We start from the raw sequence: 16660 nt of genomic DNA, 5'->3' as shown, positions 1-16660 counted from the left end.
CCTTGTCATATTTAATCCAATAATTTATTCTCCTTAAACTCTACAATTGACTGTAAACTCACATTTATTTTTGCGTGCAACATCCACATCTCAACATCCAGTCAACAACTGATGAACCTACCCTACATTTCTGATAATCTGATACACTTGGATGTGCGTCACAATATGTAAGAAAAGATCCGTCACTATTTCCTTTTCATTGCGACTTTATTTATACAGCGCTTTATTCAATACAGATGGTTTCAAAGCAGCTTTACAGTGATAAACAGGAAATAATGATCAATGATCAAACAGAAATCAATTCTGCTGTAAAGCAGATCTAAAAAGACAACAGTGTCATAGCCGTGTGTTGTAGTCCTTAAAAAGTGATTTCTGTAAAAGGAAATATCTCCATTTGCTTTGAACTTTGAGTGTCGTAACATCACAGATGGTGTTTATGCTCAAACAGCAACATTACACACTAACTAAAGTTAAAAAAGTGAAATCATAATCAAAGACACCTTTATTATCCATTGGAGTGCATCATTTTGCATCTGGTATGATGCTTTTTTTAAATTATAATGTTAGTATTATAATGTTTTTAATCATAACGTTATATTTTTTCAACGCCTGCTATACATTAGACAGTTTTGTGCATCCCATTTTTGAATGATGAAAATCTGTCACACTGTAACCAACTTAAACCTTATTAAAAATATTCAAAATTGTAAAAAATTTGAAAATGTTCTAAATAACGGTTTGAAAGCATCTAGTCTTGTTATTCTGTCAATCATTTTGCATGAATATATAAACAGCTGCTTGCCTCACAGTGAATTCATAATTTTCAGAGCTCAATAGGATAATACATGAACATATGAGGATTTCACTGGCAAGAAGAAGAACCCTTTCACAGTGATTTCGGTAAAATTAACATACTAACTAACTTTTGGATAGTGTTTTAACGGACATCAACATATTAAATCCTGCAGTTTTTTTATATTTAATTTTTTTTTAAAAAAGATGTACATTTATAACACTATACATTGTATTATATTACCTTTGCCTCAAATTAAAAAAAAATAATACAGTTTCTTTAAAAAAAAAAGTTTCTAATACAGTGACTGTGGGAGTGACGGATAAACTGACATCTTTCTCTCTTCTGACTGCTGTTATCAATCCCTCTCAATTTTTTTCCCTCTTTTTGAAAGTTTTTAACTCTATTGTGGAGTTTTTCTTTTGCCATTTGAGCAAATGGAAACACGAAAAATATATTTAATGTAGTCTCTCATTCACCGCTATAGAAGTTTCCCCAAATATGACGACTTCTGCTTCTGAGAAACCTGGAAATCTGAAAAGGGTCTATGACTAAAATGTGTTAACACTTTATGTTGTCTTACATATTGTAAACGTGGATTTACTTTCATTATTTTATGACTTATTTAATGGTTACTTATCACATTTATTATAATAATAATAATAATAATAATAAGAACTTTTTTTTTTTTAAATACAGAAATCAGATTTTTAACCCTTAAGCGTCAATGTATAAAGTTACTCTGAGGTCTTTGATGTCCATGTCAAAAAATAAACTGTCATAAACATTTGAAGTTTCGGAGCACAAATTTAATTCTGAAGACCCTCAAGAAGAAGAAGACTCTTGGAGGATTATTGTTAAAAAAAAGTTACAAAAGTGAAAAAAGAAAGGGGCTTAAATAGGGGTTTAAATTCATGAAAATGATTTATAATTTTTATATATATATATAAAATGTAGGCTATATTTAATAAAACATGTTAAACTCAAAAACTGCAAACAAATAAAAGCCATAAATCTAAACAACTTGTGTTTTAAATAAAAAAAATAAAAATAAAAAAAGCTTTCAGTGAGATTTAGTTTGGGTTCAGTACTAAACTTTCCCCATTAAATGCCAGCACTGGTGTAATCAACGCTGTGATTTGTGATTTGCAGTACAGTAGAAACTTTCTCTATCAAATACTACACACACCATTTTTCTAGTACATGCATACAAACTACACTGACATCCACACAAATTATAGCTGCATCATTTATCCAATTGATACACAAATACGCAAAAAACATGAATAAAGCGAGTATTTGCTTTATAGGCCAAACCTGAGAAAATGTATCTTTACCAACAGAGTAAAAATGTTAAATGTTTATTTGTTAAATGGCCCTGTGATAAAAAAAAAGAATTTTTATTTTTGTCCATAAGGTCCTGAGTGTAAATATTTTGTGTTACTAGTGTAAAATTGATTCATGAAAGAAAAAGATAAGAGTAAAATAAGAAAATTCCAATAAAAATAAACACTTTTGCCAAAAATGTATGAAGTTGGCATTAACACAGGAAACTAATTTTCAGTTTTGTCTTCGTCTTTTCTTTGTCTTTTCAGTTTTGTTTTTTTGATATATCACACTGTGATTTTCTGCTGTAATAAAGAGTTTAACTGGTAAGATCCTCAGAGGAGAAGTTGTGCAGCGATTATATGAGAATGGAAAGACTGTGTCGTTGAAGGTGGATGTGAATGTGAGTAAATGTGTGTTAGTTACAGGATCAGAGAATGACACTGTTCCTCTGTCATAGTCCAGCTGAACTCTCACACGCTGAAGCTTCTGTTTAACAGTAAAGACAGTGTAGCGTTGCTCTGGGGATTTTGAGCTGTATTTGCTGTCCATGTATCGCACACGCCAGACATTAGACTTAAAGAAAACCGCTCCCTTCCTTTGGTTTGATGCTGTGGTTATTCCAAGACTCCAGAGTGTATTGTCTCCAACCTCCACATCCCAGCAGTGTGTTCCTGAGTTAAAGCCCTCAGATCCCAGGACACATGCATACCTGTCAATCCTCTCTGGATTATCAGGAAGTGTTTCATATACATCACTGTACGACACACTGGTCAGATCAGCAGAGAGTGTGAGACGAGGATTTGCTGTGTTTGGATCCAGAGTCAACGGAGCTGCAAAGAGAATAACATCAGATTACAGGATGAGATATGATTAGAAATGTAAATGTAAAACAAATAAAGACTTTGTTGAAAGAATTCATAAATGATAACAATGGTCAGAATGGATTGAGGCTTCATATTTAATATCAGTTTTCAATAAACACTATTGTATCCTAATACATAAACATAAACCATGAGGAATAGACTTTTCATTATGAGTTCACTGTATGATCTGATGATTTTCTAAAATACAGTTCAAATTCACCTGGAAATTATTAAATATATTTCTATCAAATGTTGATGTTGTGTGTGTTTATATCTGAACTATCTTCTGCACTGGTGTCAAATCTGCTGAGACTCACTGTGTTGGACAGTTTCCAGCATCTTCTTCCAGACTCTGAACGACAGGTTACCCAGATAACGCGACACATGAATCAAAGCTCCAGAACTCATCCGTGGATCCGGCTGTGAGATCTGGACTCTGAGGAACATTCAGGAGTCAGAACTGCAGTGAATTTGAGTTCAGATCCACTGAGAGAAGAGATACGAGCAGCTCACTCACCTTTCCATCGTGACTTTATAGTTCTGGAAAATATAGAGTTTGAAAACATTTTAATATCTTATCAAACACTCTCAGTGTCAGTGAGTCTCTCTATACAAGTTGTTTTCTGCACAAAGAATGAAGCCAGATTGATTTGTCACCTTTAGAAACGAGACGTCATTGTCTTTCATCATCTCCTCCATGTCTCTGATTGTGTGTGAAAGAACTGAGATGTGTGTATTCATTAAGAGATGTGTGTATTCATTAAGAAACCACAATTAGATCATAATAACCTAGCAAATTATAGACCCATTTAAAATCTTCCATTTATGTCTAAAATATTAGAAAAAGTGGTGTCCGCTCAATTGTGTTCTTTCTTGCAAGAAAATGATATCTATGAGAAGTTTCAGTCTGGTTTCAGGCCGCACCATAGCACTGAAACTGCGCTCGTTAAAATCACAAATGATTTACTTTTAGCTTCTGACCAAGGCTGTATCTCAATACTAGTTTTACTTGATCTTAGTGCTGCGTTCGATACTATAGATCACACAATACTCTTAGATCGACTACAAAATTATACTGGTGTTCAAGGACAAGCATTAAGCTGGTTTAGATCATACTTATCTGACCGCTACCATTTTGTCTATTTAAATGGAGAAAAATCGATCATAACTCCAGTAAACTATGGAGTGCCGCAGGGATCTGTGTTAGGCCCTCTATTATTCTCAGTATATATGATGCCACTTGGAAATATTATAAGGAAACATGGAATTAGTTTCCATTGTTATGCTGATGACACTCAAATATATATTTCATCACGGCCAGATGAAAACGATAAATTATCCAAATTGACAGAGTGTGTTAAAGATATAAAAGATTGGATGACGCGTAATTTTCTTTTATTAAATCCAGACAAAACAGAGGTACTACTTATCGGTTCAAAAAACCGCCCACAAAACCTCTCGCAATACAACTTTAATATAGTAGGATGTCCTGTTACTTTATCCTCTACAGTAAAAGACCTGGGTGTTATACTCGATTGCAACCTGTCTTTCAAAAATCATATTTCATATGTTACAAAAACCGCCTTTTTCCACCTTAGAAACATTGCTAAGCTACGTAATATGCTATCAGTTTCTGATGCAGAAAAGTTAGTTCATGCATTCATGACCTCGAGACTAGATTACTGTAATGCTTTATTAGCCGGTTGTCCTGCATCCTCAATTAACAAGCTACAGTTAGTCCAAAATGCCGCCGCTAGAGTTCTTACTAGATCAAGAAAATATGATCATATAACACCGATTTTATCATCACTGCATTGGTTACCTATAAAGTTCCGTATTAATTACAAGGTATTGCTACTGACTTATAAAGCCCTAAACGGCTTAGCTCCAGTCTATTTAACGGATCTTCTATCGCCCTATAATCCATCGCGCTCTTTAAGATCACTAAATTCAAGGCTTTTGGTCATACCTAGGATATCCAGAACCACCAAAGGAGGGAGAGCATTTTCACATTTAGCTCCAAAACTCTGGAATAGCCTTCCTGATACTGTTCGTTGCTCAGACTCGCTCTCCCAGTTTAAAACTAGATTAAAGTCGCATCTCTTCAGCCAGGCATTCATATAATATTTTTAATCTTACAGTCCAAATTACAATCCGGCCTCTAGTTAATAAACGCCAGAGGAGAACTGGCCCCCGACTGAGCCTGGGTTCTCCCAAGGTTTTTTTTTTTTTTTCTCCATTGGGTCACCTGATGGAGTTTTAGGACACTATTAGGTCACTTGATGGAGTTTTTCGGTTCCTTGCCACTGTTGCCTTTGGCTTGCTCAGTTGGGGATATTCTGGATATCTAATTTGATTTTATCAATAAATTCCACTAGAAACAAACCTTGTTGTATTATTTTAATTTAATACTGTGAAGCTGCTTTGATACAATCTGTATTGTGAAAAGCGCTATACAAATATACTTGACTTGACTTGACTTGACTATTCATCTCCTCCAGCTTCTCCTTCATCCTCTGCTTCTTCTGCTCCTCTTCCTCTCTCAGTGCAGTGATTGTAGCTTCTTCTTCGTCTCTGAGAAACTGATGAAGCTTCTCAAACTCTTCTTTAATCTGACGCTCTGTGTGCTCAGCTTGAGACTGAAATCAAATCACATTCACTTCAGTCAGCGCTGTATGAACACACACTCCACTAATGTCAATAATACACTCTGTGTGTGAATGTTGAGTATTTAACTCTTTATATCCTCACCTTGATGTGTTTAATTGTTTCATCACACTCTTCTTTCATTTCTTCTCCATGTTTGAGCTTGTTTTGTAAGGACGTCAGTGCTGTATTAAATTCCTCCTACAGGTTAAAGGTGCTGTATGTAACTTTTTTTATAAAATGAATCCTTTACAGGTTAAGATGAAAATCTGTGAAACTTATGCAGCTCTAAGAGGTTTAAACATTGTATGTTTGGATGTTTTTAAATTATTCATATGTTGAATGGGTCATTCTCATGGAAGCATTTGTGTCTGAAAATTGCAGGACATCAAGAAACATCAAGAAATCATCATGGCCAATTCTAATTATTATATCCATGCAGTTGTAAATTTGTGGTTGTGCAAATACAGAACATTTCAATTTTTTCAAAAGATGTTTTGTGCCAATGCTGTTACATTCAAGAAGATTTGAACATCAGAGGATCGAAGAGCCGAATTTTATATCAGAGAGATATAAAGATTTAGTCTGAGTAAAAATAAATACTGGTCTATTGTAAACACAAATAATACTCTATGTTTAGCACCGTATTCAGCATATGAGATGAGAGACATTAGTGTTACCTTGTAAGATGAAAGCACTTCACTGATGGGTCTGAATGTGTGATTGGTGTGTTTCTCTGAGTCTCTGCACACTAAACACACAGGCTGTTTGTCCTCCAGACAGAAGAGTTTGAGTTTCTCACTGTGTAACGATGAACGTTTCTCATTTCCCTCCTTGATCAATGAATCACACAAGTTTTTTAACACAAGAATAACTGGTGGATCATCTTTTGAGGATCTTCTCCTGCAGACAGGACACTCCTGAGTCTCCTTAGTTTTCCAGAACTGTTGTAGACACTCTTTAAAAATACTGTGACTACAGGACAGAAAAACAGGAGTCTTGAAGATTTCACAGCAAACAGGACAAGAAAGCTCTTCCACAGATTTTGAATCCATTTCCTCGTCTTGTAAAAGATCCAATGATCTACAATTTACTTTCACTTTCTGAACTTTGGTTTAAAGAGTAAACAACTATTACAATCAAAATCTAATCTGGGTTAACTCAGAAATAAACAAAAATGCTATAATATAATGTTATATATATAATATATATATATATATATATATATAAACTCTGTTCTTCACAACACTGACTCGTTTCAGCTTTCAGTAAAATTGAAAGTCAAAAATAATGACTAGTCACTTCCTGGTAAGGTTTGTAAGAGGGTGGAGTTTGTGTGTGTGTGTGTGTGTGTGTGTATGTACTTGTACTGTATTTCTTAGTTTGTGGGGCCCTGTGTGTACGTGTGTGTGTGTGTGTGTGACGGTGTTGTCTTGTGTTCCCCTTGTTTTGTGTGGACTAATGTTATTTCCTGTTCTGTGCCATGTTTTGTAGTCCTTTGTAGTTTTTCATGTTGATATCTGTTTTACTTTATTTACTTAAAAAAATAAATAAATAAAAAACACTGCATTTAGATCCTCACCTTCTCCTGCTTTCTCTGGCACGTTACAGTATCAGTTGCTGAATTCAGACAGCATACAAGCATACTACTCTTCCTATTTCTGCCATAAAAGAATATGGTAAATGTAGTACGAGTAGTGTACTAGTATGTGCTTCTGAATTCAGAGTTTTTTTTTTTGTGATCAATTATTTATTTATTTTCTTACAATCATTATTTACACATTGGAGAGGAAACAGCTTCACAAGAGAAAGAAAAACCTTAGGCTGATTACATCATCATTGAAAATATAACAGAGGCACAGTAAAGTGTTGCTTATTCTGATGCCTGTTTCTCTTCTCCTCCCCATATCCTACCCAGCCCAAGCCCACCCTCCAACCCCTAACCTAACAAGATTCGCTCAAGGTATTAAACCGTTAACAAAAAAAAAAAAAAGGGGGACAAACACACACCTCTCAACCCTTTCCCATTGCCACCCGTCCATCCTTCCTCCATCATTATGATATCCACAGGGATCCTATTGAGAAGAAGACGCCTATTGTTAATAGTTAGCTTTAGAGACGATGTGTCATTGAGCAGAAAGAGGGATGGGTCCTTTGATAATACTAGACAGGATGGATGAAACACTATGCCAAAATCTATTGACCTCTGGACACTGCCACACCATATGGTAAAAAGTAGCAATGGTATTGTCTGGACAATATTTATTTTTATTTTTTAATGCCGGTAGGAAAACTTACATCACCATCTTCCAGTTCAGCATGGAGTGAGCATCAAGTCTGTGAATCAATGTTGATTCAATATCTATTCATTTGGATGTTTATACACTGTGTGGCGTGAGAGCGTGAGCAACCCTGCCATCTACTGTCAGAAAAGGGAAATGCATCCCATCTGTTCAGAAACGTGGAAAATAACTTATCCTGTCAGCAATAATGCAACAAAAACAAGAAACATCTAGTTTTATGTTTCTAGTATTCTATTTTCAATTAATGTTATTTGTTCTGGTCCTTATAGGGGGTCTCTAATGCTTATGAATGGTCCAGACACTTATAATAACACTTTTTTGTGTCTTTTAGGCTTAAGTTTTAAAACGTTGCTTCAGCATCTTTAATGCCAGCCGTTATTATTAAATCTATGAATATATTTAAATCCATCATTTTAATATTGACTCTCTTTTGTGTAACTGATCCACTGACTTTTAAAAACAACAACAACAACATCTTAGTATTTTCATGGTAGCTATTGTGGTGAAAATCAGTTAAGATGGCATTCCAGGGACCAGTTTATGGCAAGGCCCCTCTAACTGCTGGTGTGGAAGAAGATGTGCCACACTGTGATTGGATCCTTGGTGAATGAACATAAACAAATGTTCAGCAACATCAGATAAGATGCTAAGACAACTACCAGATACCTCTTACAGGACAGGAACGGGGACCTTCTGCACCCACCACCACCAAGGAGAGGACTTCCCATTGGTCACAGGTGGACTCTAACAACCAAACTCATTCCTTGGGTTTAGGCAAGAACCGCCATAAAAATTCCTTCAGGACCACAGATACCTATCTTAACCCTCAGGGGTCTGATGTGTTTTTTGGGGTCCTTGAGATGTTTTGACATGCCCTGACATTTGTGCTTTTTTCAGTTGCTTATAAACATATTAATGGCAAAGGTGTAATTACACTCTATTTAGCACAAACAGGGCTACCATAATATGTGAGCAACATATATGTTCATGTTTGTATTTTTGAGAGAATAATATTTATGCATGGTTATTGAAAAAAACTAAAAACTAAAGCTTCTGAAATAAGGCCACAAAACACATACTAAATATGTGTCAATAAGACTTTTGACTAATGGATGTTGTCGCCTAGAGTTTTTTCTTCAAAATGATCTGAAAATCATCCTGCCTAATCGTTCACATAAAAACAATACATTGATTTAAACTTTGTAAGTCAGTTTTTTTTTTGTCAGAAGAGGTTTATGCGTGGGAGTGGTAATGGCCTATCAATATTAATGAGATTCAGACCAGGGGTGTGACATAGACACTCCCCCAATGGCTAATGGGCCATCAAGTGAGGCAGCCTGAACAAAGAATAGACTGAGAGGAGATTCAAAGGTTTTGTTTTTCAATCTGTTTTATTGTAATTCCTCTATGTGGAGGAACTAAATGTTCTAAATTTGCTCTAAGCAAATCAAATGTGAGCAAAATAAAAAAATAATCAGTCGGCTATAAACAAAGCAATTGTGAGCAATAAATAAACAAAAGTAAAGGCAGGTATCTCACAGTAAATGCTTGTGCCCCGTTGATGCGGGCTCTAAGCAAATCAAATGTGAGCAAAATAAATAATCAAAATTGTTGATTGCAATCAAAATTGTATTCAAAGAATCCTGAAAAAAACGTATCATTGGTTATAAAAATATATTAAGCAGCACAACGGCTTCCAACATTGATTTAAAAAAAAAAAATCATATCAGAATGATACAGTATATATATTCTACCAAATTGGTTCACAGTTAGAAGCATCTCAATTTTTTTTATTTTCCCACAAATTGTGCTTGCAAAATATCCAAGGAAAACATGTCTAGTAATTGTGCAGTTAATTCTCATACTGTATTTTCAGTTTTAGAATATGTATCCTCTCCCCAAATTTGTCACTAATAAAACACAATAAAAATTATTTAAAGAAAAGGCTTATACCTTTTAATAGTTTGTTTACATATACCTTTTTTATTAAAAAGGTTACAATTACAACAATTCAAATGTAATCTTTCTTTGTAAAAACTAAAGTATACATTTTAACATACATATTTCAAAGTTAAGGATTCATTACTTTGAATATAGCCTAGGCTACATTGGAAAAAACACTAATAACATATTATTTGATGACTTTATTTTTGACAAAACATACTTTATTTAACATATGAGCAAAAATTGGCAAACAAAAGCTTATATTTTAGAATAAAAATGTATAATCTATCCAAAACTAGTCAGCGAAATGTTGTCTTTCATATGTCTGTAACATAGGTCTTTCGTTTTTATTATAAGGAATATAAAAGCGGATCATTCATTCACACACAGAAACGCGATTCAAATTTAAACCGTCTTTTTGCTAGTTGTGGTAAACAGCGCGCATCTCTGCCATTCATTCATTCACACACAGAAACGCGATTCACTTGAGAATGAAAAAAAAACTTACTACAGTATTCCTCAGCTCAGCGTCATCCGTTGCTCCTCGAAATACCCGCACTTCTGTGGTACATTTTCCATTATTATTATTACGATAGTATTATTCCTCACAGCGCTGCGAGACGGTGTAAACAAGTACAATGTGTTTTCTTGAGCTAATATGGGGGTGTTCACAGTTTACATGGATTGCCTCAGATAATTTGCGTTTGAATAGCGCGCGCTCTCCACGGGCTGAGTCAAATTAAAAATAATGAGCTGAGATGAGAACGACTGACATCTCTCTCTTTTCATACAGATTACATAAACTGAGAATATTTGTTTTTTTTATATAAATTACTTCATTCAAAAGAAGATAATTCAAGCTTCATGCCTGTGTGTCTGTATGCCTGTTTGACTAAGTATTCGCTGAGTTATGGTTCATTTTCGGACGCGTTTCAGAATTGACTTCACTGACAGAGAGAAAGCTGAACTCGCATCATGTTTATTTTTCTTTATTTGGCAAAAAGCACAACACTTTTGTTTTTATTGTGAGTATACACAAAAATAATACACACTTAACAGGATCGATTGATGTATGAAACTGGTTTGTAACATCAAAGTTAACATACTATTTAGAGTCTCCTTTGCACTGATAAGGAAAAAAGCGAGCAGATCATGCCGGCGTGATTGCCGACCTCAGAGGGTTAATCCATTCATACATATGTTTGAAGGCCTTATACTAATATAAACTGCAAAACATCCACTTCAACTTCATGCAAAGCACAGTTTATGTTGATGGTTATTGACTGTTAACACAACAGTTCACAGGACAGACCTAATAACTGATAAGCGAATGCATGAACGATGACTTGATCATTTTTTAAATCATGTTTGGTCTCTATCTGTTCCATACAATGCCTTGAATATTTTAAAAGAACTATTGCCCACATTGTCATGATTTGCTGCCATCACAGCCACATACACCTTAAGGGTGGAAGTGGATAACTACTTATCTAGGCCCTCCTGAAGGAAGGAAAGCACTGATCCAATGCCACACCTCTGTGGATCTTAATCTCGGAAAGAACACCATGTAGTGAAAAGATGCCACTTCAAAGCATATAGCCGTCTAGTAGAGGGGGTTTTTGCCTGAATGATTGTATCTATCACCGCTGGTGATAGCCCCCTGAATTCCTCCATGTCCCATCCAGGGACCAGACATGGAGGTTCCAGTGTTCTGGATGCAGGTGCCAGATTGTGCAACTAATAGGACTTCTTGTCCTTCTCCCTGATTCGCCTGATCCCTGGCCCCTGGGCCAGTTGTGCGTTGATGCTGAGGGCTAGGTCAGTTAATACAACACAAGGCAGTGGAAGGATTCCCGGGAAGCAAACAGATCTATTTGTGCCTTACATAATTTACTCCAAATCAGCTTATCCACCTGGGGAGGGAGTCTCCACTGCGAGACTGGGGTCACCTAGGATATGAGTGGCTCGCAGTGACTTCAGATGCTGCTGACTCCACAGGAGATGGTGGGCGAGTTGTGACATGCAATGAAAGTGGATACCGCCCTGGCGATTTATATACTGTGACAAGAAATCTCTGGCTCCCTACTCGTCACCCCTGGCAACACTAATCATGGGGAACACCTGGCGATCCCAGGTGATGACGATGAGGCAATCACTCAGAGGGGGATAAAAACTCCAGCAAGGAAGATGAGAGGAGAGCCGTATAGACTCTCACTGGGTGCGGTTTTAACCTCTGTGTCTTTTCTTTACCTAGAGAGTGATTGACTTCCCCAAGTGAGTACGGATCACCTAGCTATTTGGCTAATCTCCCCTCTCTTCGCTGGACAAGGAGGAACTTCACTTCTTACTACGGAACACTGCACTAAACACAGACTGAGTTTGATTGCACCTAAGTTCTCACTGTTAGAACAAATAAAGACGCCTTCCGGGGTGACGCTACACTGCATTCCGTGTGTGTTCTCCTCTTTCCCCTTAGTGGAGCGCTACAATACATACCGTAAACATAGCCATGTTCATGTTCGACCTAGGCATTCAAGACAGCGATTGTGGCCATCTGAAGGAGAGAGAAATTGGCCACATCCAAAAGGACGCAGACAGACAGGCATCTTTTAAAAGACGGGATTCACTGTGTTGCTCTTTTAGAGGGGAACTCTTTTAGGTCACCACTGAAGCACATAGGGGTACTCCCTGCACTTATCTGTGCATTGTTTAAAGAGAGACAGCTGAAATGTGCTGCGAGATCCGTAGATCTGTAATTTTCCTAAGCTTCACATCCTTACATACAGCAGAAACTACAGAATTTAGGAACCCTGGTAAAGTACGTTTGAACCAAATTAATCAGGCAATTTCTCCCAGGACTCCCCAGAACCAAAGGACAGGACACTCTTGTTGAGATCCTTTGCAGTACCTTTCAACGTTCTCCATGTATGAAGTTAGGGAACATCTAGAAGGCTATTTAGTTTATTTCAATTTAGACTTGGATGGAAGGTGAACTCTTGAAATTGAATTCTGGTCAATTGCTCACAATGGGTATTTCCACACTGATTCATTATTTCCCTTTGTTTCCAAGGTTGGTGAGTATGGTAGTCACTCTTAGAGACTGGGCCCATAAGAGCCTTCAGGAAGAAGAGGAAAGGCCAGATTCTTTTTTAGAGCGCTTCCGAGGACCTGAACTTCAAGTTGCTCCCAGTCGGATAAGCATCAGTAGATCTGATGCTCATGATGGGAACAACAGCGCCAAAACCAAGTGAGTTTGTCCTGTCACACCATTATCACCATTCATACATAGCTGTATGAAATTTACATTGCCTTTTTTAACAAACATGCAACCACATAAAATTATGAAATGCATTTGGTTATCAGGAAAAAGTCTGATGTTTTCATACTGGCACCTGCTGATGACCTGTACTACCGCTGGCTGTTTGTTATTGCCACAGCTGTATTGTACAACTGGTGCTTTGTGGTGGCTAGGTAAGACAAAAGATATGTTAATTTATCTACACTCAAATCATTTTATTTGGAGTTTAAAGCTGATATATTGAACATCAATAGCATTTCTTAGCTAAGGTCCTAAAATAAATCCAATGATTCCAATGAAAAATTTGACCGCAAATTATTCAGTAAATTAATCTAAATACTGTAAGTGTAAGAAATAATAAACCTAATAATTTTGCATGCTGAACACTGCATGTATATGGCCTGTGATGAAATAATTTGTAGCAGCTGTTCGTCCATTAAATCCAAGCGGTATAATTAGACCTCATGAGCAAGAGTGTGTGATCTAGCCACTCATTTTGATGATGATTCATGTAAATAAGTGTTGTTGTGCCATATGTGAAAGGGTTAGTCCTGACTCAAGCTGATGGTGTTTCATTATTCATATCCCAAACACAGAGCCTGCTTTGATGAGCTTCATTCTGTGGCTGGTTTTGGATTTTCTCTCTGATGTCATTTATATACTGGACACCTGTGCAAGACTGAGAACAGGTCAGAATCTTTTAGCATCTCACATGTTTTTAAAGAGTTGTTGTGACACTTCGCACTATTGATTAGATAGGTGCTTTGGTGCTAAAATTAAGTGTATATGAGCAATCATCAAGAATTGACAATGTATATCTTCACTATAGGTTTCCTTGAGCAGGGTCTTCTGGTGAAGGACCTTACCAAGTTAAGAGAAAGCTACTTTCATACTTTGCAATTCAAGCTAGACCTCCTATCCATACTGCCCACGGATCTAGCCTACATCGTCATTGGCATTCACGTACCAGAGCTGCGTTTCAATCGGCTGATGCGCTTCTCACGCCTGTTCGAGTTCTTCGACCGCACAGAGACCCGCACAAATTGCCCCAACATTTTCCGCATTTGCATCTTGGTGCTCTATATCCTAGTCATCATTCACTGGAATGCCTGCATCTACTTTGCCATTTCCAAGTCTCTGGGCTTTGGATCCGACCAGTGGGTCTACCCAAACATTTCTGACCCTGAGTTTGGGACTCTAACACGAGGATATGTCTACTGCCTATACTGGTCAACCCTCACTTTGACGACCATTGGGGAAATGCCAGCTCCGGTGCGGGATGAGGAGTATCTTTTTGTTGTTTTTGATTTCCTTGTTGGCGTTCTCATTTTCGCCACCATTGTTGGTAATGTAGGAGCCATGATATCAAACATGAATGCCACACGGACCGAGTTCCAAGCTCACATTGATGCCATCAAACACTACATGCAGTTCAGAAAGGTCAGCAAAGAGCTAGAAGCTAGAGTCATCAAATGGTTCGACTACTTGTGGACCAACAAGAAAGCAATTGATGAGCAGGATGTCCTAAAGAATCTGCCAAACAAACTGCGGGCTGAGATTGCAATCAATGTGCACTTAGAAACATTGAAGAAGGTCCGTATCTTCCAGGACTGTGAGGCAGGGCTTTTAGTGGAACTGGTGCTCAAGCTGCGGCCTCAGGTCTTCGGCCCTGGAGACTACATCTGCCGAAAGGGAGACATAGGAAAAGAGATGTACATCATTAAAGAGGGTCGCCTTGCTGTTGTGGCTGATGATGGGGTGACCCAGTATGCACACTTGACGGGCGGCAGCTGCTTTGGCGAGATTAGCATCCTCAACATCAAAGGGAGCAAAATGGGCAACCGTCGTACAGCTAACATCCGTAGCATTGGCTACTCTGACCTCTTTTGTTTGTCAAAGGATGACCTGATGGAGGCTGTAATGGAGTATCCGGATGCTAAGAAAGTTCTGGAAGAGAGGGGAAGACAGATTCTCCTGAAAGAGGGTCTGCTGGAGGAGTTGGAGGCCGGTGGAATGGGAGAAGAGCGGGTTGAGGAGAAAGTGGAGAGGTTGGAAGCTTCTCTTGAAATACTACAGACTCGGTTTGCTCGGTTACTGGCTGAATACACAGCTACTCAACAGCGGCTGAAGCAGAGACTTACAGCGTTGGAGTGTAGGACACATCACTCTGGAAGCGGATTCCTCTCGGATGGCAATGAAAGCACTATTGATGGTGATGGTACACACAGTGAGGTCAACATCCAACTCTGAGCACTTATTTTTAAGAGAGAACCTTGTACTAGTCTTAATAACCACTCAATAGCAATAATATATGAACACTTTACAACAATTATAGCTGTCAAAACAGTTAGTATACATGTGGAATTGTTTCATTTATATTTATAAATGTCATGGAACAAACCCTAGTTATACACAAAATAACATAATTTCCTTACGTTTTTGGCCATCCTGCCTTTACTTTGTTTGCTTATTGTGTGATGTTTTCCAAAATAAAAAAAATTCCCACATAAAACATTAACCGTACTTCTGACAAATACAATTAAACTAGTCTATACCCACATGAGATGAGGACTCCAGACATTTTAGTCTTCTAGAAAATAAAAGCCTGGATGCCAGCCGAACTTAGCCCCGCCCACAAAATTTTTAGGTCGGGAAGTTCGGTCAGGACTTGATCCGTTGTGGAGCTATTATGCCCGAACAAAAGCTGTTCAGACCAATCAAATTGCCAGGACGGGCTTTATACGATGATGGACAGATGATCAACAGTAACGTAATCTTTCACGTCACCAAAGAGCGCTTGGGTTGAATTTGTTTACAACAAAGATGACTGCCGCTGGAGAATTGAGATTTCACGAGTTCACACTTACAAATAAGTCAGATAGAATAAATGCATATTTGGCGTGCTGTCCGAGGAGAGGTTCCGGGCTCGGTATTCAGCCCGAAACCAAAGTACTCCCCCCGTATTCCAGGCTGTGGAAGAACAAGCCGAGAGTGAGTGGAGGGATGCTGAAAACTGTCAAGGAATGTTAGGTGAGTTGACAGAGTGAATATATATATATATATATATGCTTCTTCTCATGCTGATTGGGTAGACGGTAATTGTTTGATGACAAGTTGATTGGATTGATTATTTGAACGTGCTTCCTCCCAAACTTTGTTTATAAAACATCATGTGTAGATTCTGCCATCGCGTCTGTTATAGAAGATATCAACAGCGCATTCATTTTAAAAGAGGAACAGAGAACCCTGATCAAGGCATTTGTCGATCGGAAATATGAATGAAAAACATACGTCACTTACTCCGTTGCTCTGATTGGTTGTAGGTCTATCCAATTGAGTGCAGAGGCATTTTCTTTCCTGGTTCGGTTGAAACACGCCCCATAATCACAGCCCAATGGAGCAGTATCAGACTCACATTCTGACTAGAATATGAGTATGACGACGTCAGGCTACGGGACCCCCAGAGTTACAAATAATTGTGATG

The 16660-nt window shown here is 37.6% G+C and overlaps 1 protein-coding gene and 1 pseudogene across 3 annotated transcripts; one reads left to right on the top strand and one right to left on the bottom strand.

Annotated features, from left to right (window-relative positions):
- Positions 1-203: 203 nt before the first annotated feature.
- Positions 204-6898, bottom strand: LOC311303464 (zinc-binding protein A33-like). Of its 2 annotated transcripts, XM_084429966.1 has the most exons (6): positions 6312-6898; positions 5737-5832; positions 5451-5624; positions 3503-3525; positions 3303-3421; positions 204-2952 (listed from the first exon to the last, which is right to left on the bottom strand). In XM_084429966.1, the coding sequence occupies exons 1-6, from the start codon at positions 6684-6686 to the stop codon at positions 2354-2356; spliced, it is 1386 nt and encodes a 461-aa protein (XP_084286092.1). In that variant the 5' UTR covers positions 6687-6898; the 3' UTR covers positions 204-2353. The 2 variants fall into 2 exon arrangements, with proteins under 2 accessions (XP_084286092.1, XP_084286093.1); XM_084429967.1 differs by lacking the exons at positions 5451-5624; positions 5737-5832.
- A 5090-nt stretch (positions 6899-11988) lies between these two features.
- On the top strand, positions 11989-15426 carry LOC311303323 (cyclic nucleotide-gated channel alpha-2-like; annotated as a pseudogene). The gene is made up of 6 exons: positions 11989-12012; positions 12133-12152; positions 12949-13125; positions 13242-13349; positions 13773-13865; positions 14006-15426. The product of its transcript is annotated as a cyclic nucleotide-gated channel alpha-2-like (transcript).
- Positions 15427-16660: the final 1234 nt, after the last annotated feature.

This window comes from Rutilus rutilus (assembly GCF_951802725.1).
Source record: "Rutilus rutilus genome assembly, chromosome: 14".
In the NCBI taxonomy this organism is placed as follows: domain Eukaryota; kingdom Metazoa; phylum Chordata; class Actinopteri; order Cypriniformes; family Leuciscidae; genus Rutilus; species Rutilus rutilus.
This window is presented reverse-complemented; position numbering and strand designations above follow the sequence as displayed.

What these genes read in the sequence shown, in the direction of transcription:
- LOC311303464 (XM_084429966.1), bottom strand. Translation starts at nt 6,686, where the DNA reads ATGGATTCAAAATCTGTGGAAGAGCTTTCTTGTCCTGTTTGCTGTGAA. An exon ending in AAGTGCTTTCATCTTACAAG is followed by an intron (nt 5,833 to 6,311) that starts GTAACACTAATG and finishes TTTAACCTGTAG; the next exon opens with GAGGAATTTAATACAGCACT. An exon ending in TATAAAGTCACGATGGAAAG is followed by an intron (nt 3,422 to 3,502) that starts GTGAGTGAGCTG and finishes AATGTTCCTCAG; the next exon opens with AGTCCAGATCTCACAGCCGG.